Source organism: Aspergillus fijiensis, assembly GCF_003184825.1.
Source record: "Aspergillus fijiensis CBS 313.89 unplaced genomic scaffold BO72scaffold_1, whole genome shotgun sequence".
In the NCBI taxonomy this organism is placed as follows: domain Eukaryota; kingdom Fungi; phylum Ascomycota; class Eurotiomycetes; order Eurotiales; family Aspergillaceae; genus Aspergillus; species Aspergillus fijiensis.
The window spans coordinates 749,065-774,830 of record NW_024468977.1 but is presented as its reverse complement, the minus strand read 5'-3'; the positions used below and the strand labels follow the sequence as shown (position 1 = coordinate 774,830).

Genomic DNA, 25,766 nt, shown 5'->3' with positions numbered 1-25,766 from the left:
CAACCGGCGGAAGAGCGGTTAAGGCGGTCGACTTGATCGCAGTGGCAGAAACAACGTTGTAGCGCACCAAACCGAGCGTATAGATTAACCATCACCAGCCAACCATGTCATATGTGGGACTTATTACCTCCACAGATAACAATTAAGTGCCTGCATCAGCAAATGCTCCAGAGGTCAGCCGTGTCTTGGTCGACACGCCACAAGATATTGGACTCTGGCAAATATGGTATGTAGCCCAATTTGCTAGTTAGTGGTTGTCCCATGGAAACCTGACAGCATCCGTCTAGTCTCAGACTTCAAGAAGGAGAAGAAGGGTGGCACGCGCTTGTGATATATGCCTTGTGCAAAAGATCCGCTGCGATGGTGTTTCGCCTATATGTGGCTCGTGTGAGCGACGGAAAGCGCGATGCTCTTATAACGGCGAGAATCCGAAAAAGACCCACGACCGCCGGCAGAGTCTCTCCAACGTGTTCACCTTACCGGCTCGACTCTAACGTATAACAGATATACTTTTCGACTGAATGATCTTGATTCAAACAACTCATCTACCAGTGCCCGCCTGCAGCTGCGAAACCATACTCATGGCCGGTTTGCAGATCGCCAGGCACAGGGAGGAATCGGAGATGACAATGTATGTACTGGCCCAGAGCCAGTATCTCTGCTGGAATCCGAGCTGCTGCAACCACTCGCCGAGAGCGAAAACGGAACTACAGCAACAGGTATAATTGCGGGGCATGCTAGTCACTCAACCGAGCAAGATCAGTTCTTCGGAGACTCGTCCATCGCGTCCTTCTTGAGGCAGATTCAGGACTCTGCAGGTTTGCCACCTCCAGCAGTAGAAACTCCGCCGACAAAGACTAATATGCATCTAGAAAACGAAACTGTTCCTTTTTGCTTGCCGAACATAGCTACAAGGTCATTTCCTGTGGCGCCAACACCCAAAGCCGTTGACCTACCGCCACGAGAATTAGCGGATTACTTGCTAGGCTGCTATTATGATAAAATCCACAGTCTATATCCGTTTTTCCACCAGCCTGCCTTTGCTCGCGCATATAGCGCTCTATGGGCGCCCGGGCCTACAGAGGATGTGGATGACTTTGGAAAACGAATAGGACTAGGAGACTCAAGTGTGCCCTGGCCCATATTTCATGCCGGACTGAACATCGTCCTAGCACTAGGCTGCCAATTCTCCTCATTGGATAGGATGACGCGCGAAGCTACCGCGGATGCCTTCTTCCAGCGCTCCCAGAGGTTCTTAAATGGCATCTCCATGGATAAAGGAAGTTTAGCGCTTGTCCAGACACTTTTACTGATGTCATCTTATCTGCAAGGAAGCGAGTCCCCGGCACGGTGCTGGAATACCATTGGCTTTGCATGCAGAATGGCGCAAGCACTCGGAATGCATTCCTTGAGTTCGGATAGATTTAGATCAGCGGCGGAAATCCAAGTCAGAAGACGTGTGTGGCATGGGTGTATCATGCTGGATCTGTAAGCCTCTTCTTCTTCTGTTGACTTTAGAAGCATAAAATCAATCAATCTCGATATCCGCTAACAGAATCTCCACAGAGCGAGCAGCATGATGTTGGGTCGCCCGCCCATGATCCAAGATTCGGCGGTCCCTCTCCCAGACGCCGTCGATGATGAGGCCCTCGATCAACCGAACCTAGTTTCCAGATTGCCACCCACAGCCTTATCGAGAACAGAATTTTACGTGCGCACGTTGCAGCTGTATAAAATTCTAAGACAAATCCTGGCAAGGATCTTTGCGCCCTGGGAAGGTAGACAGGAGAATCTAGCCGAGCAGCCTCAGGCTGAAAGCAGCCAAGCTAGAAATGTGATGGAGCTAGAAGTAGATTTATTGGCTTTTAAGTCAGACCTTCCGGCGCAACTGAACTGGCAAAATGGAGAAATACCGGCCAATACCAGTAAGCAATATTCGCGAGAAAGTTGCTTGCTAAGAGCGAGGTGGGTGACTTGCGAACAATTACCTGACTTCTCTGATTCCGAATCTCTTTGTCAGATTTCTGCAGTATAGAATTCTTCTCCTGCGCCCTACCTTGATCAGGCTCTGTCGGCAAATTCGCGTCTCGCACGCTTCCTCTCTACCGCAATCGTCTTTGGAGTTGCCAAGCGAGATATTTATGGATTTCAGGCTCAGCTGCTCTATTAATTGCGTCAAGGCGGCCATCGAGCTGATACATCTTATGAATGATACCTCGACAACTGAGCTGGCTAGTGTGTGGTGGTATAGTGTATTTTGTAATTACTTCTGACGAGATAATGCATCACTGCACAAGGAATCCCGCTGACTGACTGCTCTGTCTCAGATACCTTTTCCGCCGGAATCGTTCTTGCCCTAGCTCGGACATGCTCCGCTATCAAAGCTAAGTTTGCAGAGTCGACTCTTCAAAATTCTTGGAAAAGCTGCTCTGAGTGCCTAGGAAAGATGAGCTCCCTTACTAAATCTGCTGAGATCGGCGGCCAGAGTCTCAACAAGGTTTTGTTCCTCCTTATGCAGGCTCAGCATGATCCGTCTATCAGCAACCCAGCCGCCGGTCAAGATCACAGATCACAGCCCCAGAGCCAGGATCTCCATTGCGAAGCGTCAGTGACTGACCTACCTGTGCCTTCTGCGATGGACTTCGGGGAAGCTCTTGGCTTGGATGACGAACAGCGCTTTCTCGGTATGCCGGGCTCGGACATTTTCACCTATCTTCTGGGAGAACCAGGTCTAGCTGGGTCAATGAATGAAACGATGAGTGACGAGCTTTGGCCTACGGCACCTTTGTTTCTGTGAAATCGAGATAGATATTAACATCGGTGTGGGAGGCTTTAAAGGACGCCTCGGGGACGCATCTTAGCCTTTCGAGGCTGACATAGATGTTCTCTAGAGGCTATCAGAGTATATGACTTTGAATAGAGACAAGCTTCTGATACCGGACAAGTCTGAATTACTTATGCAATACGTGCTTGAATGAGCACCACAAACCCAGGTCCGAGAGTCGTCATGTACAAGAATGAATAACCAATTCGACGAAGAGCCCTGGTTTCATGTATGATGAGCTGGGTCTTCTTGTATATCCACTCATAGAAGAACACTACTATAAGCAATCTGAAGCCAGCCTCTCTCTCTTTTACGAGACGAATGGTTCACCATTCAAGCCTCTGAAGTAGCGTGTCTTTCAATATTATGTAAATAAGATCTCTGCTTCAACGGTTCGACTATCCAAAAGTGCAACCAGTAAATCTTCTACGTACTCGACGATCCTCTCGATGTCCTATTTAGCCGAACGCCCATTGTTCAGCTTCATTTGGATTATTTGGAATGTCTGTCGGATCTTGCGCCCTGCAGTCAGCTTGCTGTGCGTAGCACTGAGTAACTAGCTTGATAGTCCTGTACTGTACGTATCCGATACCTTGAATACCGATTATCAACCGTCATTCCACAGACCGGCATCTTCTTCTACCCACCCGGTATTACCAGCCGATACGCCATCCGGTATTTCCCTTTCTTGGAAGCGCACTGATGCCGAGCGACTCATAGAATGCTTGAGAATGAACCACAACTCAAGCATAAGCCATTCTTTGCCTCTATTCACAATGTGCTCGCTATGCTTAAGACGAGGTATAAGAGAGAGCAGTTCTTCTCCTCGAACTCAGTCTTGTCTGTCCAACATTGTATCATTCTATCTCTCCACTACTGCCTGCTCTTTCTATCCTCTGACCATTGACCGTTGATCCTCTCGTTGTGCATTATGTCCGAGACCATTGAGACGGATGTCTTGATCTCTGGCGGTGGCCCCGTGGGTCTGCTTATTGCTTACTCACTGGCACTACAGGGCGTGGATTCTCTGCTCGTCGGTAAAGCACTCCTTACCCTTTCTTCTGTCACAGACATGGCCTAACAATAATGGAAAAGAACGACATGACAAAGCCCACCAAGCGATGTATGGCCGTGCAACAACTCTCTACCCTCGTACCCTCGAGATGTTCGATCAGCTGGGTCTTCTCGATGAACTGAATCAAATCGGTTACGTTGCGCGCAACAGCGTCACCTATCGCAAGGGCAAGCGCGTTACCTCCCGAGGATGGCATATCATGTTCCAGCGCACCTATGGCACCTTTCTTGACTACTGCCTCAACATCCGCCAGAAATACTCCGAAGACGTGATTCGAGGTGCTTATGAGAGCCTCGGATGTAAGCCTTACATCGGATGGAAACTGGATAATTTCGTGGTCGATGACGCTGCGAAGGATGATTATAAAGTGACAGCGAATGTCACTGAGGTCAGCACGGGCAAGAGCCTGACGATGAGAAGGTATTTAATCACTGGACCCGACAAACGAGCATCGATCCCGATTAACATCTGCCAGCAAATACATCGTCGGTGCCGATGGCGGTCATTCCCTTGTGCGTCGTCTCGCCAATATCCCCTTCGAAGGCGATCAGACCGTGTTCAAGTGGATTCGCATTGATGGCTACTTCAAGACCAACATGCCTGATGCCGATGTGGGTTTCGCTTCGATCGAATCCGAGGCCCACGGCAACGTACTCTGGGTCCAGCTGGATCATGGCGTCAAGCGTATCGGCTTCGCGATGACGGCGGAGATGCTCGCCAAATACGGCGACAATTTTACTCTTGAAGACGCCAAGGCGGAGGCCGTCAGAGCTATGGCGCCTTTCTCACTGGAGATCGAATCTGTCGAGTGGTGGACCTTGTACGGGTATGATCATGTCTTGTCTACGCTTTTCAAGTTGCGCAGCCCACTGACCTTCTGCAGTATTGGCCAGCGAGTGGCAGATCAATTCTTCAACAACGATCGAGTCTTGCTGGCCGGCGACGCGTGCCACACGCACTCGTCCGGTGCTGCTCAGGGTATGAACACGGGTATTCATGACGCCGTGAACCTGTCCTGGAAACTGGCCGGCGTTGTCAAGGGCTGGTACGGCGCCGACATGCTGCAGAGCTACGACACGGAGCGTCGTCCGGCCGCACAGTACCTGATTGAGCTCGATAAGGCTTTCTCGGCGACCATCTCCGGCCAAGTCCCGGACAAGTACAAAGGGCACTGCATAGACGCCAATGAACTGTTCACCAAGCTCTTCGATGAGACCATCCACTTCAACATCGGCCTCGGGATCCACTACGACGAAAACCTAATCAACAAGCCCCCGTCGGCGACCATGAACAATGCGGGCTGGAGAGCTCCCGACGCTCTAGTCTATGCCCCCGGCTCGCGCCTGCCCACCCGTCTCTTCCACCTGACCAAGAACACCGGCGTCTGGTCCATCCTGGTCTTCGCTGGACAGCCGGAAAGGACTAAGGCAACCCTGAAGACGGCCGTGGAGGATCTGGGCAAGCTTCGCGTGGCATTGCCCCCTGGGGCCGTTCGTCTCTTGACCCTGGTCTCGCAGGCTTGCAGCGGAGGTGACCATGTCTTTGAGACTCCGAGAGCGGGCAAGCTGTACTACGACGCGGAACGGTCCGCTCATACCGCCTACACCATCTCCGACTATAATGGCGGTCTGGTGGTGGTGCGCCCGGACGGCATCCTGGGCTTCGCGACTCACTTGGATGTAGAGGGTGTTGCCGAGTACTTCAGGGGCTTCATGAAGTACTGAGTGTGTGTATTTGGGGAGCAGTGTCTTGTTTATCTCGGTGTTTTTATATTCCAGAAAGGGGATTGAAGCGATGTTACGTTATAGACATAGATAGACAATTAGACATAGATATGATAGAAGTTATTTTCTGCTCATAGTTGGGATGTGCCCTAAGTCACTAGACCGGCACGTTCATCGCTACCCTAAAAGGTTAATCAGGTTGGGTTCCTACGATCGACCATCATCCGTAACTAGATTTGGCCTAGCTTATGCAGCACTGCATTCCGTCGGGGTGAGCTTGAGCCTTGAGCAGTAGAAATCAAGTTTACCACGCTCTTACTCCGTAGAAGATTTGAGATGAGATTATATTTGGTGAAGGGCAGTCGAATGAGTCACCGCTTTATCTCTCACTACCTAGTACTTCTTAGTTCCAGAAAGTAGTTAGAAGACAAAGTAATAGTTTGTAAAGCAGTATTTCCATAGATCTTTTATCATATTTAATTGTGAATACATAAGTAAAATCAACAAGACTATTGGAGAGCTGTTAAGAAGGCTTCCCCATATCATTAAGGTATTGGATCAAGGTTCGAAACCCAACCTTGTGCCGGTTGGATGGGCAATACTGCCGACGGTTGCCGCCCATCGGACAGTGGCGATCGCCGGGGAAAGGCGGTAAGAGCGATAAACCGAGTGGGGAATTTGCCCCCCTTCCTCCTTCCCCTGATAAGACCCCATCATCTCTTCATACAACAGCTATTACTAACTAACTTACTGCCTCTCACATCATCGATCGTTTACCTACTCCTTTTTACTATATTGTACGATCCCTGTATGCTACACCCCTCTCTTCCATCTTGGTTCCTTCCTCTCTCGACACTATTCCGCAACTTCTACTCCTACTTCATGCCAGCGTTGAGTTAGTTACCCCGCATCAACGTTGGTTCCGAGTGGCGGTTTCTCCACCCTCTAGGAAAATCGTCGCATAGACATTTGTTCGCAGTCCACCACAGCCAACGCAGCAAGATGGCTCCTGGAATACTGAGCTCATCACCACCGACGGTGCCATCCAAGGCCGTCTCGCTGGCCCAGCTTACCGAAGATTGGGACGACACTATTCGGTTCTACCTCAACGGCACCAAGGTTGTCCTCGACTCGATCAACCCCGAAACCACATTATTAGAGTATCTTCGTGGGATCGGCCTGACGGGCACAAAGCTAGGATGTGCAGAGGGTGGCTGTGGTGCCTGTACGGTGGTATGTCTTCTGAAGGAGCCCTTGGATCTGGTCATTGCTAAGTTCAATCAATTCAACGTTAGGTGGTTTCCCATATCAACCCCACCACGAAGAAGCTATATCATGCATCCGTGAATGCTTGCCTTGCCCCGTTGATTAGTGTTGATGGAAAGCATGTTGTAACTGTGGAGGGTATCGGCGACGTGAAGAATCCTCATGCGATCCAGCAACGGCTAGCGGTTGGTAATGGTAGCCAGTGTGGGTTTTGCACTCCTGGAATCGTGATGGTGCGGCACTTCGATATGAGATTGATGGATCATGAGCTAAAACGTTGGATATAGAGTCTTTATGCCCTTTTGCGCAACAACTCCGAGCCATCGGAGCATGACGTGGAAGAGGCTTTCGATGGAAATCTTTGTCGATGCACCGGGTACAGACCGATCTTGGATGCAGCTCAAAGCTTTTCTGCACCAAAAGGCTGCGGAATGTCTTCTGCAAACGGAGGATCAGGGTGCTGTATGGAGAAGAAAGGCAGCTCGGGAGGGTGTTGCAAGGAAACCCCCGCCGCCTCGGTCAAGGACGAGAAGATACAGACCTTCACGCCACCTGAGTTCATCGACTATCGGCCAGACACGGAGCTCATCTTCCCACCTCCTCTTCGAAAGCATCAGTTCCGTGCTTTGGCCCTGGGAAACAAAAAGAAGAAGTGGTACCGGCCAGTTACACTGGAGCAGCTCTTGGAAATTAAGGCGGTGCATCCCGACGCTAAGATTATTGGGGGTAGCACGGAGACGCAGATCGAGATTAAGTTCAAGGCTATGAAGTACAGTGCCTCCGTTTATGTCGGCGACATACAGGATCTACGGCAGTATACACTGCGGGACGACTGTCTCGAGCTTGGTGCCAATGTTTCCCTGACCGACCTCGAGAGAATCTGTGACGAAGCGCTTGATCGATACGGAACTGTGCGCGGGCAGCCATTTAACACCATCAAGAAGCAACTTCGTTACTTTGCTGGAAGACAGATCAGGAATGTTGCTTCTCCTGCAGGTAACTTGGCTACTGCTTCACCAATCTCCGATCTCAATCCAGTATTTGTTGCTACGAGAACTACCCTCATCGCCAAATCACTAGGCCAGACCATTGAGATACCCATGGATCAGTTTTTCAAAGGCTACCGAACTACCGCTCTTCCTCAAGATGCCATTATCGCTGCGTTGCGAATTCCAGTCGCGGCTGAGGAGGGAGAATACATAAGGGCCTATAAACAATCCAAGCGCAAGGACGACGATATTGCCATTGTCAATGCAGCTTTACGTGTCTCCCTTTCGGAGTCACACACCGTCAAGAGTGTGAATCTTGTCTTTGGTGGTCTCGCACCGATGACTGTCTCCGCACGAAACGCGGAAGCGTTTCTGATTGGCAAGAAATTTACAAGCCCTGCGACACTGGAGGGTACAATGGCTGCTCTGGAACAGGACTTTGACCTGAAGTTTGGGGTTCCTGGTGGAATGGCCACTTACCGCAAGTCTCTTGCCCTGGGTTTCTTCTATCGATACTATCATGACGTCTTATCCAAGATTGAAGTCAAGAGTGCGGATATTGACGAGGACGTCATTGCTGAAATTGAGCGAGCCATTTCTACGGGAGAAAAGGATCACGAAGCTTCCGCGGCGTATCAACAGAAGATTCTTGGAAAAGCCGGTCCCCATTTCTCTGCACTCAAGCAAGCAACGGGAGAGGCCCAGTATACCGATGACATTCCAACATATCAGAATGAGTTGTATGGTTGCATGGTGCTGTCAACCAAGGCGCACGCCAAGCTCCTTGATGTTGATTCAACCGAGGCCCTGGATATTCCTGGGGTTGTTGACTATGTGGACCACACAGATCTTCCAAATCCAGAAGCCAACTTCTGGGGAGCACCAAATGCCGATGAGCTTTTCTTCGCTGTCGACGAGGTTAACACTGCTGGTCAGCCAATTGGTATGGTTCTAGCGACATCCGCTAAAATCGCGGAGGAGGCTGCTCGGGCCGTCAAAGTGAAATATGAGGACCTGCCGGTGATCCTTTCGATCGAAGAGGCCATCGAGGCGGAATCATTTTTCGAACATTACCGTTACATCCAGACTGGCGATGTTGAGAGCGCCTTTGAGAAGGCAGCTCACGTATTCACGGGCGAATCGAAGATGGGCGGACAGGAGCATTTCTACCTGGAGACGCAGGCTTGCGTCGCCATACCTAAGAACGAAGATGGAGAGATGGAGGTCTGGAGCGGGACCCAAAATCCAACGGAAACGTAAGTCGTGCTGCCTTGTTGTTTCTTTCAGACCTGATGCTGATGCTGCTCCAGACAAACATATGTCGCCCAAGTTACGGGGGTATCAGCCAATAAGATTGTGTCTCGGGTGAAGCGTCTCGGCGGCGGCTTCGGTGGAAAGGAAACCCGATCAGTCCAGCTGGCCGGTATCTGCGCGACGGCTGCTGCGAAGCTGAAGCGCCCAGTACGGTGCATGTTAAACCGCGATGAAGACATCATCACCTCGGGTCAGCGCCACCCCTTCTACTGTCGCTGGAAGGTAGCCGTTGACGGAGAGGGCAAACTTCTCGCCCTTGACGCGGATGTCTACGCCAACGGCGGCCACACACAAGATCTCTCCGGCGCAGTCGTAGAGAGAAGTCTTTCACACATCGACGGCGTATACCGTTTCCCGAATGTTTATGTTCGGGGCCACATTTGCAAGACCAACACAGTCTCCAATACCGCATTTCGTGGTTTCGGTGGTCCGCAGGGCATGTTCTTCGCTGAGAGCATCATGGAAGAGGTTGCGGATCACTTGAACATCCCCGTTGAAGATTTCCGGCTCCAGAACATGTACAAATCCGGCGACAAGACACATTATAACCAAGAGCTCAAAGACTGGCACGTGCCGTTAATGTACAACCAGGTTCTTGAGGAGAGCTCTTACGCCGAACGTCGAAAGGCCGTGACGAAGTACAACAAGGAACACAAGTGGTCTAAGCGCGGACTGGCGATCATCCCCACCAAGTTCGGTATCTCTTTCACGGCACTATTCCTGAACCAGGCCGGCGCTCTGGTCCACATCTACCACGACGGCAGCGTACTCGTCGCCCACGGCGGCGTGGAGATGGGCCAGGGTCTGCACACGAAGATGACGATGATCGCGGCCGAAGCGCTGGGCGTGCCGCAATCCAGCGTCTTCATCTCCGAGACCGCGACCAACACGGTGGCCAACACCTCGTCGACGGCCGCCTCGGCGAGCTCGGACCTGAACGGCTACGCCATCTTCAACGCGTGCGAGCAGCTCAACGAGCGCCTCCGGCCCTACCGCGCGAACATGCCCGGGGCGACGATGAAGGAGCTCGCGCACGCCGCGTACTTCGACCGCGTCAACCTCTCGGCGCAGGGCTACTACCGCACCCCAGATATCGGCTACGTCTGGGGCCAGAACACGGGCCAGATGTTCTTCTACTTCACGCAGGGCGTCACCGCCGCCGAGGTGCAGCTCGACACCCTGACGGGCGACTGGACCCCGCTGCGCGCCGACATCAAGATGGACGTTGGCCGCACCATCAACCCGGCCATCGACTACGGCCAGATCGAGGGCGCCTTCATCCAGGGCCAGGGCCTGTTCACCACCGAGGAGAGCCTGTGGCACCGCGCTTCGGGCCAGATCTTCACCCGCGGCCCCGGCAACTACAAGATCCCGGGCTTCCGGGACATCCCCCAGGTGTTCAACGTCAGCCTCCTGAAGGATGTCGAGTGGGAGAACCTGCGCACCATCCAGCGCTCCCGCGGCGTCGGCGAACCCCCCTTGTTCATGGGCAGCGCCGTCTTCTTCGCCATCCGCGACGCCCTCAAGGCCGCCCGCCGCCAGTGGAACGTCCAGACTGTCCTTCGGTTGGAGAGTCCGGCGACCCCCGAGCGGATCCGGGTGAGCTGTGCGGATCCGATCATCGAGAGGGCGCGCGTGGTGCCGCAGCCGGGCGAGAAGAGCTTCTTTGTGGCTATCTAGTTGGAGCCTCGCAATTGGGTATAGGCTTTTTGGAGGTGGGGGGTAAAATTTCATGAATCTGACGACACGCACATACCGGCATGTAGCAATTTATTCACCTAGCAATGCATCATTCCGCAAATCTATGGATCATACAATGTTGAATACACTATCGTAGCCACGTTCTACGGGTATATCACGCGAGGCCTAAAGCGAGAGGTAAGGAGACGGGCAGCACTGGAAGTGGAGAAATCATCCGCCGGGAAACTGTAGACAAGACACAAAGAAGAAAAAAAAAACAAAAGAAAAGAAAAGGCTCAGCAACTGGACTACCACCTCGTCCCGCCCTCACGGACCGAGAAGAAGTGGATTTCGAAAGGAAGTGGAGAAAGGAGTTCAATGCTTCTCCATCCCATACTCCACGTAACTGCTGCCCCGCAGATCCGACACCCCGTCCACACGTAAGGCGTTCCTCTGGCCCGCGAACCCGACCTTCTCATCCGGGTACACTCCTAGACCTGCAGTTGTTGTGGTATTAGTCGATGCGGTAGTGGTACTCATGGCGGCGGCGGCCCCCCTCCCCGTCTGCGTCGCGACCTCGTACCGCGGCGCAGCAGCAGCGGCGTCATCATCACTGACATCCAGGTCGAAGCGCTGCTGATGCTGTCGCGGCATGCTGGTCAGGGGCACATCGATGAACCCTGCATCACCGGGACCGAGGCCGGGATCCGGCCGGGAGGAGATGGGGGCGGGCCCGCCCTCGCCGCGGGTCTTGTCTTTCTTGGCAAACAAAATCAAGGCGCGGGTGACGCCGAAGAAGGCGTTGACGACCCAGACCAGGAGGATGAAGGCGGCGATGATGGTCTCGAGGCGGAGGCCCTTCTCGAAGGCGGCGATGACCTTGTCGACGACCTCGGTGATCTTATTGGAGGTTTTGTCGCCGGCCTCGGCGAGGAAGCTGTCGTCATCGGAGGCAGTGCCGTTGATGGAGGCGGCGGCACCGCGGGAGAAGACGTCCTCCGGGAACAGGGGGAAGTCGACGTGGGCGTGGTCGTGGACCCAGGTGAGGCCCTTCTGGACGCTGGCGACTTTGAGGCCGATCAGACAGTTGAACACCTCGAGGAGCGGTTCGTAGAGGATGGTGTCGCCGAAGGTGCCATTCAGCACGTCGATGGTCTTGTCGACGAAGGTGTTGAGCGTGTCGTTCAGCGCGGTGGTGCTGGTGTTCACCCACCCCAGCACGTTGGTGTTAATTTGCGAGTCGACGTGCAGGATCGCCGTGTTGGTGTCATTGGCCCACTCCGCTGAGCTGTTGGCCAGCGCCGCCACGACCTTGTCGGCGAACTGGCCCACTTCCTCGGAGAGCTCGGGCACGGTCCGCTTGACGGCGGACAGGAGCACGTACTGGCACAGGCACGAGAGGAGCCCCGCCAGCGCCAGGCACAGCACGAACAGCGCCGCGGGCGTCGTCGCGTACGCGATCGCCCACCGCACCAGGATCTGCGCGCGGCTGTTGCTGAAACGGCTGGCCGCTTTGATCCCCGCCGCCGCCGTGTACGGCCGCGACACGATGTACACCACGTCCATCGGGTCGTGGGCCTCCTTGCGCACCAACTGCGAGCGTTCCTTCATGTGCCGCCAGCGCCGGATCTCCTGCCACGCCATGGGGACGCAGGCCAGGATGGCGGCGATGACGAGGATGGCGATGAAAATCTTCCGCGCCGTGAGCGCGGCATCGGTGGCGCCCTCGAAGAAGGAGTTGATGCCGTCGTTCGAGTCGCAGAAGGTGAGTTTCTTCTTCGCCGGCACCGAGAGCGCCGACGCGTTGAAGCTGTAGCTCCCGAGGGAGCCGTTGACCAGCTTCTTGACTTCCTCGAATGGGAAGCGAAGCACGTTCTCGGTGAAGTTGCTGACTTCGTCGAAGGTGGGGATCGAGCTGTTCAGCTTGTCGAGACTCGCGTCGATGGACGAAGGGAGGTGGGCGTTTTCGAGGCTGTTAATGGAGTCTGTGAGGTTCAGGGTCGGGACGCTCGTGCCGACTGCACTGAGGACGGTGTTGACCTTTTCGAGGAAGCTGTTCAGCGTGTCCTCGAACGTATCGACGGTCTTGCCGATGTCTTCGCCGACGGTCTTGATCGTTGAGTTGAGGAAATCGGCGGCGTCTTCCAGGACGCTGACTCCGATCTCGACAGCGCCGCGCACGACCAGCGTGAACAGGCAGAGATAGGTCTGATACATGACCTTGATGAAGAAAATGACCAGCTCTTCCACGGCCGTTAGCGACAGCGTCAGCACGCTTTCCAGCCCGTCGATGGCCGCGTTGACTGTCTTCACCGCCACCTCGTTGACCCCCTGTGCTAGATAATGCGGCATGGAGGCCATCGTGCTGCCCATGGTTTCCACGGATGTACATGCCGATAGTGCTTCACTCTTGGCCTTGGCCATGTCGCTCTCTATGCTCGACACGGCCATCAGGACTCTGACCAAGACTAAGAGCAGCAAGATGGTCCATCGGTTGATCCATGACTGTGACAAGCGGGCGCGCAGCCCCAGGTAGGGTGTGATGCCGTCCGGGTGAAGTGGGATGATCCGACCAGAGCCTCCACTAGGATCATGGGCGCCGTAAGGTGGCAGTAGGGGGAATATGTTTCGTGCAGGTCCGAAGATCCCCATAATGGCGATCGACTGGGAGTCTCGCCGAAAGTGCTCGTTTGACTGCAGACACAGAATATGACGGCCAATGGAATCCCAAGCAAGTCTAGTATGCACCAAAGGGGAATGAAAATAATAGAGAACAGTAAGAAAGTAAGAATAAGATAATCCTGAGCCAGCAGCGAGTTATCTCAAAACTCCACAAGCAAGTCTATGATGCAGTGTCTAGTATGTCGTGGTAAAGGTTAAACAAAGGGAATTATCGTATTATTTAAGAGACCCAGAGAATGCAGTGTCAATAGGAGAAAGGGATTAACACAAGAAATGGTCCATCATTCAAGGGAGTGCAAAACAATGGAGACCCAGACAGGGGGAGCCAGGCGAGCAGTCATTGTATAATATATGGGTCTTTGCTTTCCACCAGGAGAGCTCTGTGGGATAAACACATTCATGGCCGCTGCGAAAGTGAGACAAAGATAGTAAGTCATGATTGTTTGGGGGCTCCATCGCCGCGCCAAAGGAGGCTGGCTACCACTCAGGACAGCGGTACGGAGATCGCAACAAAGACCAAAGACCTGATGGGGGTGAGCAGCTGATTTCGAAATCTTTTCCCTTCTTTCTTTAGGTAGCTTGGTTTCATCTGGCGCAGAGATCGTTCCCGTGCAGACAAGAAGATAGACTTGATGATCTGATGGGTTTCTGCAGCAGTGGCCCGGCCGAAGATAGTAACGGCGCTTAACACTTCAGCCCAGCGCAAGCGCTCTGAGCCACTCATTTTGATCAGTCTTGAAGGAGAATCGACCCGGAGCCCCACAGCGATCGAAAGACTAAATTAGCCATGCCATCGTGTTTATGGTCTTTTCTATCTGGGGTTGTTTGGTGTTGAGTGTTGGAACCGAGACGGCGCTTCCTGGGCTGTGGTGTTGTAGCCAGCAGGCAACGGGGGGTTTTCTGTCATTTGACTATCCCTAGAGGCATCTGAAACTGAGCACCTTGAAACTGGATACTAAGGATATTGAGTACTCAGGCATCGATAACCGTCTTGGTCAATGACTCAGATGATGGTCTAAGTCTTTGCTTTTCATAAAAGTGTAGGTAGTTGTCTGAGACCGGGAATCAGCCTGCGACAGAAACAGAGACAAGACTAGCGGCACGTGATGGCGGGCTCTTCACTACGTGCTTCAAACTGCATCGGGAGTTTGTATTTTCTTCTCTTGCTGATAGGCATGATCTTACTTATGCGCGTCGTACTTGATTTGCTAGAATGTAAACCGTGGACACATGGACTCATTCGATGTCATCTTCAAGGAGATAGCCACTGCCACGGAATCGGCTTCGATCTTAAGGAGTTATGTTTGCATTGAATACATCGCTTAGTCTTAAGATATTCTGAACTAAGACTTTTAACAAACACAGTCCTCATAACTAAGCTCAGAATCCTCTTGGACACACAATCAAGCCGTAATTTAGCAGCGCATTTCAGTATCTCATAGTGTAGTGAATTATGAACGCAGGATGGCATGGCTCATGGCAGCTCCGTAAGGGACCCGCATGGTATTGCAGTGAATAAATGAAAAAGGGTCCTGGGCAACACTTCTGTATGGCGTCCTTCTTTCTCTCGTGCGTCAGTCCATCAAAGCTGTCGGTCACCAAGCCACCAAGAACAAATACATCGAACTGGTCATCTGCGGTGTGAGCTGAAGCAACACTTCCGGTATAACATTGCACTTGGATCTACCAGGCATGTTAGCACTGACAAAAGACAGAAATCGAGGGTGAAGCCGCAAAGAGAAAAAGGCTCACCAAGCAGATTGCGCACCTAATCCGCTTCACCTATCCTTGCCCTTTCATATCGTGCAGACCCAATGTGATATCAAGATGGCCAAGAGTCCTCGAGGCAACAAGCAGAGAGCAGCAGTAGCAGCAGCAGGCTCAGACGAGAAAGCCGCGTCCTCCAGCTTCCTGGCCGAGCTTGACCACGCACTGGAGAGCCGGCCAGTCAGTTGGTTACAGGCCGTGGAGTCTCTCAGTCAGAATCCATCAACCGAACCGCCAGGTCACGGGATCACCAAGTCGATCGAACAGACAACCATTCACCACAACACAGATCAGAAAGATAACAACACAGCGGGATGTGACGAAAGCAACACCGCCTATGACAAGGATATCTCTGATTTCGAAAGCATTGGTGCCAGTACGTTCTTCCTCTACACAGCCATCACTCCATCCCCCCATCCCCCATCCTCCCATCCCCCTCACCTCTACTTTCATCCATACCCAGTACGATGGGTCGTCCAGCCAGACTAATGGAGTCCGTTGGACAACCTACAGGCAGTCAAGAAGATGTCTCAGTAGACAAGAGATCTCGCACTGAGGCGATTGACTTGCTCCGCGCGAGAACAGCCACTCGTTCGACTCCCACTTCAAGCCCGACCCCGACGCCTTCGACACCTGTTGTGACGGTGGTTGATACTACACCAGCCAACGCAGTTGATTCATCTCATCTTCCTCCTACCTCCTCTTCAACCGAGAACCCAGCTTTTGAGCAGTCAGCCAGCCTGTCTGTTGCATCATCTCCCAAGGTTCGACCTTCTAAACAGTAATTAGTCTCTTCTCTTCTAACCTCCCGACAGGCTCTACCATCCGAGCAGCCAACGACCTCACCTCTTTCTCCAGGATCTGAGGACAAACCTTCTGATCACATACTGAGTCCACCTGTCTCATTGTTTCCCAAGCAACAACCTTCTGCGGAGCCCTCCCTGAGCTCGCTCGCTCCTGCAGCATCTGTGGGTATATCCAATGAGCAGCCAGTGAGCTCGCCTGCCATATCATCACAGGATAAGGATTGTGAAGAGCCTTTGGACGTGTCGGCTCCCATAACATCTGAGGGTAAATCTTCTGAGGCGCCAGTGGCCACGGCTAGACCTTCAACACCCGAGAACAAACACTCGAGCTTGCCAGCCCGTGCATCTCCATGTAAGGTTCAGACATCTGAGCAGACATTGAGCTCAACTGTCCCTTCATTTTCCGAAGACGAGCCTTCTGAACAGACTTTGAGTCCACCTGTTTTTTCAAGCTCTGATGATAAGCCTTCTGAACAGCCTTTGAGCTTACCTGTCCCTTCGAAGACTGAAGACAAACCAGTCGGCTCAACTACCCCTTCGCCTCCCAAAGATACCTCATCTGAAAAACCATTGAGTCCATCCATCCCCCCGAAACCTGAAGGCAAACCTTGTGAACAATCAATCAGCTCAACTACCCCTTTACCACCCAAAGAAACCACCTCTGGAAAGCCATCGAGCTCACCTCTCCCTTCGAAATCTGAAGAGAAACCATCTGACTCGACTGATCCTTGGACATCTGAAGACAAGCCTTCCGAACATCCACAGCCACAAATTCCACCCCTTCCAGCCTCCTCATCTCCTCTCACCCAGCCATCCGAGCCAGAACAGAGCCCATCTCAAGACCACTCCCCCCAGCAACCCCAGCCAACTGCACCCACCCCAAAGATGGAGCCTACCAAGTCATCCAAGAAGGCCAAAAAGAACAAGGCCAAGAAGAACAGAAAGAAGGCCAATCGTGCGGCAGCAGGAGGTAGTGGTAGTGGTAGTGGTGGTGGTGGAGGAGCAGGCACAGGAGCTGCCGAATCGAGCAACCTATCCACCAGCGGACAGAGCGAAGTCTCGAACGCGACGACCGCCCTGACCAAGTCTGTCAACGAGCACGAGCTATCAGCGAAAGAAGCAGAGACCAACAAGGACAGCAGCAACAACGGTAGCAGCGGCAGCAGCCGCCACAAGGCTAAAGCACCAGCAACTTGGAACAAACTACCTGAGCTCGCCAGCAACACGAGCAGAATCAACAAGTCGGACATCAAGCTGAGTGCTGCCGTTGCTGCTGCCGCCGCTGTTGCTCAGAGTAGAGGCAGTCGGAATCTCAGAGTCCATCCGGATACTACCTCTGCTGCTTCTCAGGATCAAGGCGACAGGATTCACGATCCAGAGACTGCTGCCAAGATAGTAGCCATCCAGGCGGCCATCGACAGGCTACAAGCCATACAGCAAAATCCGTCCGAGTTCATCGAGCCGATAGAGGGGCTGCTGAGAATCGAGACGCCACCCGGCCAGTCCTGCCCGAGTCCCTTGTTGGCCAGTGCGAAAATCGCGAACATCACCGTGGCGCCCTGCCGTGGCCGGCCTGGGGCTGCAAGGACCGAGGTGCCTACCAAGACCGATGGGGAAGAGTCGACTCTCGTGAAGGGCTCGGGCAAGGAAGCCGGTTCTCCACCTCCGTATTCGAGGGATCCTGCGCCAACCACGCCTCAGAGCAACACTGTCACCACTCGAACCGGGCTCACCCCCATCCAGGAAGCCACCGCCGAAGGCCAGCAGCAAGGCAAAGTGGGTCAAGGTGATACCGATAAATCCGGTACTCAGGAAGCAAGGGAAGGAGGTGATGCGCACGATCTGACCCCCAAGTCCACCAGCACGACCTCTACCGCGTGGACAGCCAGCCAGCATGCTCTTCAGACCACGCCCCAGACCGCCGTGACCTCTGAGCCATCCACCACCAAGACAACCGGCACCCAGCCAAAGGCCAGGGGAAACAACACTACCACCACAACGCAGTCCAGCGCCAAGAGACCAACACTTCCACTCCCACCACCAGCGACCCACCCCCAGGTCGCCAGTAGCAGCCACGCGCACCCCTCCCCGCCTCCCCCGACCACAGTCACATCCACATTGAGAGCCCCGCTCAGCCCCACCGCGAGCACCACGAGCACAAGCACAAGCACCACCCACTACCAACAGATCGCCAACGCCCGGGGCGGTACGCTCTCCAGCCAAAAGCCCGAGGGGTTCTTCTGGCAACTCGACAGCCACGGCTTCCCCTGCGCGCTGCGCAACTGCCCCAAGCGCTGCAACTCCTGGGATGGCGTCACCGTGATCTGCCCGGGGTGCGGCCCCTTCTCCGAGACCCGCTACTGCTGCCGCGACCACCTGCTGCAGGGCATCAAGACGCACTGGCCCGTGTGCGGCGACCACGTCTTCGTGCACCCCTGCCGCGAGAGCACGATCCCGCGCGACGTCCGCGAAGGTCCGCCCCTGATCCCCTGCCTGCACAACTACGACATGCCCGAGCGCCACCGCCAGGCGGTGTACTTCCGCATGAACGAGCGCCAGGGCGACTACTTCATCTTCGCCGACTGGGCCGATTACGTGCGCGCCGGGTTCCCCGAGAACACGACCGCGGTGCGCTGCGCCAAGCGCGTGGTCTATACCGTGCGCTTCGAGGATCCCGAGGAGAAGGATCGGTTCCGGCGTGTGCTGGCGATTTGTTTGTTCGGTATGTTCTTTGATACAAATATTCCCTAGAGTCATGGTGAGTTGGCTGAAGTGAAATCTGGGCTGACAGCACTCTCTTCTTCCTGATAGCGACGGTTGAGGTTCATGCACTGATTGACTACATGTACCGCCTCATTCGTGATCAACTCCGCGCCGCGAACGCATCCAAGCAGCTTGAGGCCGCGCTACGCTACCAGATCCATGCGGAGACAAACGTGTCCATCCAGCAGTACATCACGGGACAGCGCCACGCATGTGCCACTGATTGGGACGGCCGCAACCGCCGCAACTGTCCGGATCAGGTGTGCCGGTCCGAGTATCGTCGGCTCCTGGGTTCCTTGGGCGGAGGCGGTCTACGTGAAGTTGTGAGGAATATGGAATCGACTTACTGGATTCTCCGCGCCGCCAGAACCACTCATCCGACAGTCAAAGACCCGAAGAAGCGCATGCTCGGTGAGGGCTTCGAGGGCGTGGCGGAGGAGGATCAGAGGGTCTTTCGACGTGGTGATGGCTGGGATGGCGCCGGTACCGGCAACATGGAGATCGAAGGTATGAATGAGGGTCCTGAAGAAGCATGATTGACGTTCATGTCAACATTGTTTGATCCCGGCTCCTAGGCTCTGCGTTGTCGTGTTGGGTTTCCTGGTTCGTCCTGTTACGTTTGAGGGTGTTAACCTTTCTCATCTATGTTTGCTCTGGGTAATATCAAGGCAAGGTAAACGAAGTATGAAGCGGAGGTTGCTTTTCACTTGTTAGTGCTCCGGCAGGATGGAGATAATGTCATGTAACAATACAGATAGCAAATTGCAAATCTATTCAATTGTGCTCAGTCCAGCCTCCGACACATGAAGTCTATATTCTTGTAAGTCCGTTGTTGATACCAGTGTTTACCAAACATCGATGCACATCTATACGATCAAGGGTCGTGCAGTCTAAATCACTGCTTGATGTACTTTTTCAAGCCACGTAGTCTCTCTTTGGCCGTTTCGAGCACATCGTCATTCTTGCAAACGGCAAAGCGGAGGTAATCCTCGGCAATGTGGGCATTGGCATCCGTGTAGAACTCGGTGGGAGGAATAGCTGCAACTCCCACCTCGTGGATGAGGAACCAGCAGAGCTTGAAGTCACGAGGCCGGCTGGCCACATGGGGAGGGAATGGGTAATCCTCAGGCAATTTCACAGAGGCCATGTTTGCGAGGACGAAGTATCCGCCCTCAGGATCCGAGTACTATATAACCCAGTTGGTAGAATTCTTGGATGATGCACGACGTCGTCACTTACCGGAATGTTGAGTTCGTCAAAGATCTGGCAGAAACGCTCCATCTTTCCCTTCATCTCCTTCCTACTCTCGTCCCAAAAGCCGACCTTGTCTGCCTGCTCGAAAGCCACCGCGGCAGCTTCTTGGAGAGGCGAAACACTGCTGTAGCAGATACGAGTGTGGGCGCCGGAGACATACTTGATCAGGTGCTCGGGTCCGATGAGGTAGCCCACACGCCAACCGGTGGCATAGAAAGCCTTGCCAGCCGAGCCCACGGTGAGGGTACGCTCATAGAGCTCCGGGGACAAGGTAGCAATGCGAGTGAAGGGAACGTAGTAGAGACGGTCGTAGACTTCATCGGAGAGAATGATCAGGTTGTGTTTCACACAAAGCTCACCAATGCGCTCGAGTTCAGCGCGGGAAAAGACCTTGCCGACGGGGTTATGACTGATAGACGTCAGGCTTGATTCACTCCATATCAAGCTGGAATGCAAGCACTTACGGCGAGTTCAGAACCTAGCGAGGTTGAGTCAGTCGAGTACGATTTGCAGAAGAGTCCAAGTGCCTTACAATCATCTTCGTCTTCGAGTTGATCGTGTTCTCCAGCTCCTCGAAGTCAATGGACCACTCAGCGGCGGAGGAAGTGCGTGTAGCGCCATCTTTGGGGGGATGAAGCGGGACGTAGCGGATTGTACCACCGGGCATTTCGATGTTACTGATGTATCTTTGGGCGGCGTCAGACGGGTAGCAGAGGGGAAAAACCGTGCAACCTACTGGTCGAAGAACGGCTCGAAGACAATAACCTCGTCGCCGGGCTCGATGAATCCCATAAAAGCGCTCAGCATACCTTGTATTCGGTCAGCTGCGCGAACTTGCTCGCCTGTTCCAGGCAATCCCACCTTCATTGGCTCCCGTGGTAACGACCACCTCGGTGTCCGGGTTGATGGTGCGACCAAATGAGGGGGAGTAAGCATCCGCCAGGGCTTGCTTGAGACGAGGACGTCCCTGAAGGGGTGTGAGTCTATGCGGCTATGCGCTGTGGTTTCTTGGTGGAGGAATGTACCTTGGTCGGGGAGTATTGGTTGCATTCGACGCGGTCGAGAGCTTCCTTGGCAGCATCGAGAGCAAACTTGGGAGGGTTATAGCCACTAAAAAGATAGCGTCATTAGTTCTCTACTCCGGAAGCTTTCAATAGTCGGTTACTCACAAGAAACCCTGACCCATGTTCACGATGGGCTGAACGGGCGAAGCGGCAGCAGCCTCATTGACAATGGACCTGCGCGCCGGTCAGCAATCCAGGCCGCAGCACAACAGGTTTTTGGTATGCTTCGTACCAAACATCCTGTTTCTGACCAGCGACCCTCTTAGCCGGGCGAAATGGGTCGGGACGAGCCGCAGTGGCCGACATTGGACGTGTGCAAGCTGGATAGCGGGGGAGTGCGGAGGGGAAGGCAGAAGTGCGCAGCGAAGATGTGGAGGGCTGGACCTGGACAATTGTAGTAGAGGAAAAGAGACGGGAGCCACGGAACATAGAGGCAAGCAGTCGAGTAGGGGCCAGTCAGGAGTGCAGCGAGCGAGAGAGGAAGAGAAGAGGAGGGAGAAGAGGAAGCAGAGGGATGAGTCCGGGGATGGAAAGCGATGGTGGGGAAACTCAAGCTTTCCGCTTTGGGTCGAACCGGATGTTATTGCGTGCTTGGCCTTGGCAATGAGGACTGATAAGCTGTTGTTTTTACAAGATAGCACACTACTGCAGAGGTCATGAAGGTCAATTTTCTTGTTTCAATCCAACACTTGCGTTGAGGTGAGCATAAATCTTGTTGGTAGTGTCGCACAGGAATTCCTCGCGAGCTTAGGCATTCAGGCATTCAGGCATCGCGGCGTCACATGTGTCATCGCAGATTGACAGGATTAGTCATCCGATGGCTCTTATCGCCGCCGCGGCCGACGCGTGGGGAACGCGTTAAGCATCTTCTCAATGGCTTCAATGGTAGTCGACTCTATCCCCGGTAGCTGGTCTATCAGATAGCGCGCTGCCAGTCCGATCAAGCAGCTCACTCGAACTTTTATAAATCCATCAGCTTGCTCGTCAAAATGGTATCGTGTCCCATCTGCAGCAAGTCCGTCCCCAGCTTGAAGATCAATGATCATATCGATTCCGATTGTCAGAACTTTATCGACGAGCCAAGTTCCAGCGCAGAAACCCCCTCCTCGCAAAAGGCTCCAGTCCCGTCCTTTTTCCAGCCAGCGTCTGCCCGGAAGGCTTCTACTCAGAGCAATGCATCACGAGAACCCATCACGGACTCTTCCCCGCTGCGCAATGTCAATGGCAAGCGGACAGCTCCGCTAGCGGCCGAGGTCGCCGTCGAGACGAACCATAAACTACAGAGTAATGACCTACCGTCGGAGCCCAAGCGTCCCAAGATGAACGCTTTCCAGAAGGCAGCCCCGTTGCCGGAGCGTATGCGCCCGCGGACACTGGACGAGGTCTGCGGCCAGGAACTGGTGGGCCCAACGGGGGTGCTGCGGGGGCTCATTGAGCAGGATCGCGTGCCCAGTATGGTCCTCTGGGGCGGGCCTGGCACAGGCAAGACGACCATTGCGCGAGTCATTGCGTCCATGGTGGGTAGTCGCTTCGTGGAGATCAACAGCACCAGCAGCGGGGTTGCGGAGTGCAAGAAGATCTTTGCCGAGGCCCGAAGTGAACTTGGCCTGACCGGCCGAAAGACCATCATCTTCTGCGACGAGATCCACCGTTTCTCCAAGTCGCAGCAGGATGTCTTCTTGGGGCCGGTGGAAAGTGGCCAAGTGACGCTCATTGGCGCCACCACCGAAAACCCATCCTTCAAAGTGCAGAGCGCATTGCTCTCTCGATGTCGCACGTTCACGCTATCCAAGCTCACGGATGAGGATATCAAATCAATCCTGCAGCGGGCGCTTCGTGTGGAAGGACCCAGCTACTCGCCTACAGAGCTGGTGGATGATGAGTTGATTGATTATCTGGCACGATTCTCCGACGGTGACGCGCGAACATCTCTTAACCTCCTGGAGCTCGCGATGGATCTATCCAAGCGTGCAGGGATCACCAAGGACGAGATCAAACGGGCCCTGACGAAGACGCTGGTGTATGACCGTGCGGGCGACCAACACTACGACACCATTTCAGCATTCCACAAATCCATCCGAGGAAGCGACCCGGATGCGGCGCTCTACTATCTCGCGCGGATGATTCAGTCGGGAGAAGACCCTCTGTACATCGCGCGACGGTTGATTGTGGTGGCATCGGAGGATATCGGGCTGGCCGACAATAGCATGCTCACGCTCGCCATTTCCACTCACTCGGCTGTGGAGCGAATCGGCCTCCCAGAGGCCCGGATCAATCTGGCACACGCGACGGTGGCAATGGCGCTGTCGAAGAAGAGTACGCGATCATACCGAGGCCTCAATAATGCTTTCGCGGCCCTGGCAGAGCCAGGAGTCGCCGGGCTGCCAATTCCGATTCACCTGCGGAATGCCCCGACGCGGTTGATGAAGGAGCTCGGGTATGGGAAGGAGTACAAGTACAATCCGAATTATGCGGATGGGGAGGTGGTACAGGAGTATTTACCGGAGCCGATTCAGGGACGCAGATTCTTGGAGGAGCTGGACTTGGGGACTCAGGTTGATCCAGATCTGATGAGGTGAGAGGAACCGTGCCATGTGAGCATCTCGTACATCAAAGACAATCCCACTAGAACATAGATCAGGGCAGATAGGAAAACAATTGCATACGAATTGATGACTTGATGACCCAAAGCTGAAGCTGCCGCCAAATTCCAAGCCCTGAATACGCAGTAAATAGTTGTAATTGAGTAGGAGAGCCAGTCGACACTGAGGAAGGGAATCAACCGACTGGGCAATCTAACCTTGAATGCTAATGTTTGTTCCCGTCTTGGCTGCGCGTCTCCATCGCCCGCGCGTTTTCTCCACCACCTCCGACACTCTCATTCATTCTTGCGGCCTGATTCTCCTGAACACCTAATAACCCTCACATCACAGCACACCCTAATAACCAATCCAACCCAAACTCCTACAGAAGCAACACAATACTGTGAACCCCCGAGAATCACACAGACACGGGCAATGAGGCTCAACCACCTCGCCTGAACCAACGCCCTCTACCCCGACCAAACCAAACCAAACCACCACACCCACCGGGTCCCTCACAACAACAACACCACCACCAGAAAATGGCCTCCTCAACCCAACCCTTCGGCTCGCGCTCCTACGCCGCCGGCAAACTACCCGACCGGTCTCTCAACGCCGCCAACGCCCTCCCCTTCAGCGCGTCCTCATTCTCGCGCCACCGCGGCCTCGCCAGCGGCGGCGGCGGCATCCCCAACCCCGGCGGCGCAGGCCTAGGAGGAGCCGGGGACTTCAGCAACGACCCCAGCAGCAACAAAGCGAGCCACGCAGCCGCGCAGCACAGCCACCTGCAAAGCGGAGGACCACCGGCGCCGCCGCTGCACTCGCAAGCCCACGGCCAAGACACGACGAACCCGCTGAGTCGATTAACGGAGGAACAGCGGGAGGAGATTAATGAAGCTGTACGTACCCTTAACGCCCAAACCCATCAACCCGCCCCAAAACCAAGTCAACCTGTGACCCAAACCCATCCCAAATCCATCCCGTATGCTAACACCGGCCACCAAAAAAAGTTCACCCTCTTCGACCTCGACCGCGACCGCCACCTGGACTACCACGAACTCCGCGTCGCCTTCCGCGCACTCGGCTTCTCCCTCCCCAAACAAGAACTCATCTCCTTACTCACGACCTACGGCGTACCCCGGCCCCAAGTCCAGCAACAACAAGCCCAAGCCCAATCGCAAAACCACCCCACCCCGCAGAACCCCCCGCAACCCCTCCAGAAATCCACCACCACCAACAACAACCCCCAACACCCGTCCAATCTCCTCATGCCCCTCAGCGCCTTCCAGGCCGTCACCGCCTTGAAAATTCTGGAACGGGATCCGCGCGACGAGATCCTGCGGGCGTTCGAGCTGTTCGACGAAGGTGGGAAGGGGTACATCGATCTGGAGGATCTGCGGCGCGTGGCGCGGGAGCTGGGCGAGACCGGGCTGGAGGAGGAGGAGCTGCGGGCGATGATCGAGGAGTTTGATTTGGAGGGGGTAGGCGGTGTCACCAAGGAGGCGTTTGTGAGTATTTGTTGGCAGTAGGCCCTCGAATTCTTGGGGCTGGGGGAGTGAGTCTTAAAGTAAAGTGGAAGTGATAGGTTTAGGATATTTGAGGCGAGAGGTTGGTTGGTTGGTCTTGTGAGGCTTCTTGCCTATTGGGATCATGGGTTTGGGTTCAGGCTTTAGAGGAGCACTTCTGCTTGTGTCAACGCTTGGTTGTTGTTGGTGTGGGTGGAACTGTACACCTGTATAGTTTGGTTATATGGTCTCGGAGCTGAAAGGCTGTTGACGTCTTTTTTTTTTCCCTTCTACTATCGTTTTGGGCATTGGGCAGGCGCCGATTGTATCTTCCTCGTTTGTCGACTTCTCTTGTACTCTCATTGCTGTTTCACTTGGCTAGTTGTCTAAAAGATATCCATTTCAAGCGGCATGAACGTGTTGAACTGAGCTTACATCCTACTAAGGTATACAAGGTTGGACAGAAACCGG

General features: G+C 54.1%; 9 protein-coding genes across 9 annotated transcripts; 7 read left to right on the top strand and 2 right to left on the bottom strand.

Moving 5' to 3' along the window:
- Positions 1-216: 216 nt before the first annotated feature.
- On the top strand, positions 217-2,852 carry BO72DRAFT_419027 (uncharacterized protein). The gene is made up of 7 exons (XM_040942649.1): positions 217-226; positions 288-451; positions 505-818; positions 873-1,350; positions 1,567-1,965; positions 2,021-2,259; positions 2,328-2,852. The coding sequence occupies exons 1-7, from the start codon at positions 224-226 to the stop codon at positions 2,795-2,797; spliced, it is 2,067 nt and encodes a 688-aa protein (XP_040806756.1). The 5' UTR covers positions 217-223; the 3' UTR covers positions 2,798-2,852.
- Positions 2,853-3,755: 903 nt separating this feature from the next.
- Positions 3,756-5,630, top strand: BO72DRAFT_419025 (pentachlorophenol 4-monooxygenase; the record flags this gene model as incomplete). Its single annotated transcript, XM_040942648.1, has 4 exons — positions 3,756-3,861; positions 3,920-4,319; positions 4,375-4,725; positions 4,783-5,630. The coding sequence occupies 4 exons, from the start codon at positions 3,756-3,758 to the stop codon at positions 5,621-5,623; spliced, it is 1,698 nt and encodes a 565-aa protein (XP_040806755.1). The 3' UTR covers positions 5,624-5,630.
- Positions 5,631-6,339: 709 nt separating this feature from the next.
- On the top strand, positions 6,340-11,003 carry BO72DRAFT_443615 (putative xanthine dehydrogenase HxA). The gene is made up of 4 exons (XM_040943614.1): positions 6,340-6,856; positions 6,919-7,122; positions 7,177-9,134; positions 9,189-11,003. The coding sequence occupies exons 1-4, from the start codon at positions 6,626-6,628 to the stop codon at positions 10,870-10,872; spliced, it is 4,077 nt and encodes a 1,358-aa protein (XP_040806754.1). The 5' UTR covers positions 6,340-6,625; the 3' UTR covers positions 10,873-11,003.
- Positions 11,004-11,060: 57 nt separating this feature from the next.
- On the bottom strand, positions 11,061-13,781 carry prm1 (pheromone-regulated protein PRM1). Its single transcript, XM_040950802.1, has one exon. The coding sequence runs from the start codon at positions 13,522-13,524 to the stop codon at positions 11,248-11,250; it is 2,277 nt and encodes a 758-aa protein (XP_040806753.1). The 5' UTR covers positions 13,525-13,781; the 3' UTR covers positions 11,061-11,247.
- A 1,600-nt stretch (positions 13,782-15,381) lies between these two features.
- Positions 15,382-16,106, top strand: BO72DRAFT_482373 (uncharacterized protein; the record flags this gene model as incomplete). Its single annotated transcript, XM_040947723.1, has 2 exons — positions 15,382-15,697; positions 15,835-16,106. The coding sequence occupies 2 exons, from the start codon at positions 15,382-15,384 to the stop codon at positions 16,104-16,106; spliced, it is 588 nt and encodes a 195-aa protein (XP_040806752.1).
- A 906-nt stretch (positions 16,107-17,012) lies between these two features.
- On the top strand, positions 17,013-19,766 carry BO72DRAFT_502805 (uncharacterized protein; the record flags this gene model as incomplete). Its single annotated transcript, XM_040949079.1, has 2 exons — positions 17,013-18,849; positions 18,939-19,766. The coding sequence occupies 2 exons, from the start codon at positions 17,013-17,015 to the stop codon at positions 19,424-19,426; spliced, it is 2,325 nt and encodes a 774-aa protein (XP_040806751.1). The 3' UTR covers positions 19,427-19,766.
- On the bottom strand, positions 19,578-21,895 carry BO72DRAFT_443613 (kynurenine--oxoglutarate transaminase). The gene is made up of 9 exons (XM_040943613.1): positions 21,441-21,895; positions 21,314-21,382; positions 21,170-21,254; positions 21,006-21,111; positions 20,881-20,953; positions 20,677-20,830; positions 20,609-20,622; positions 20,130-20,553; positions 19,578-20,076 (listed from the first exon to the last, which is right to left on the bottom strand). Exons 1-9 carry the CDS (start codon positions 21,635-21,637, stop codon positions 19,786-19,788), a joined length of 1,413 nt encoding a protein of 470 aa, XP_040806750.1. The 5' UTR covers positions 21,638-21,895; the 3' UTR covers positions 19,578-19,785.
- Positions 21,896-22,082: 187 nt separating this feature from the next.
- On the top strand, positions 22,083-23,860 carry BO72DRAFT_523531 (ssDNA-dependent ATPase MGS1). The gene has a single exon (XM_040949785.1). It carries the CDS (start codon positions 22,198-22,200, stop codon positions 23,785-23,787), a length of 1,590 nt encoding a protein of 529 aa, XP_040806749.1. The 5' UTR covers positions 22,083-22,197; the 3' UTR covers positions 23,788-23,860.
- A 215-nt stretch (positions 23,861-24,075) lies between these two features.
- On the top strand, positions 24,076-25,683 carry cdc31 (putative cell division control protein Cdc31). Its single transcript, XM_040949784.1, has 2 exons — positions 24,076-24,689; positions 24,801-25,683. The coding sequence occupies exons 1-2, from the start codon at positions 24,333-24,335 to the stop codon at positions 25,317-25,319; spliced, it is 876 nt and encodes a 291-aa protein (XP_040806748.1). The 5' UTR covers positions 24,076-24,332; the 3' UTR covers positions 25,320-25,683.
- The last annotated feature ends 83 nt before the right edge of the window (positions 25,684-25,766 follow it).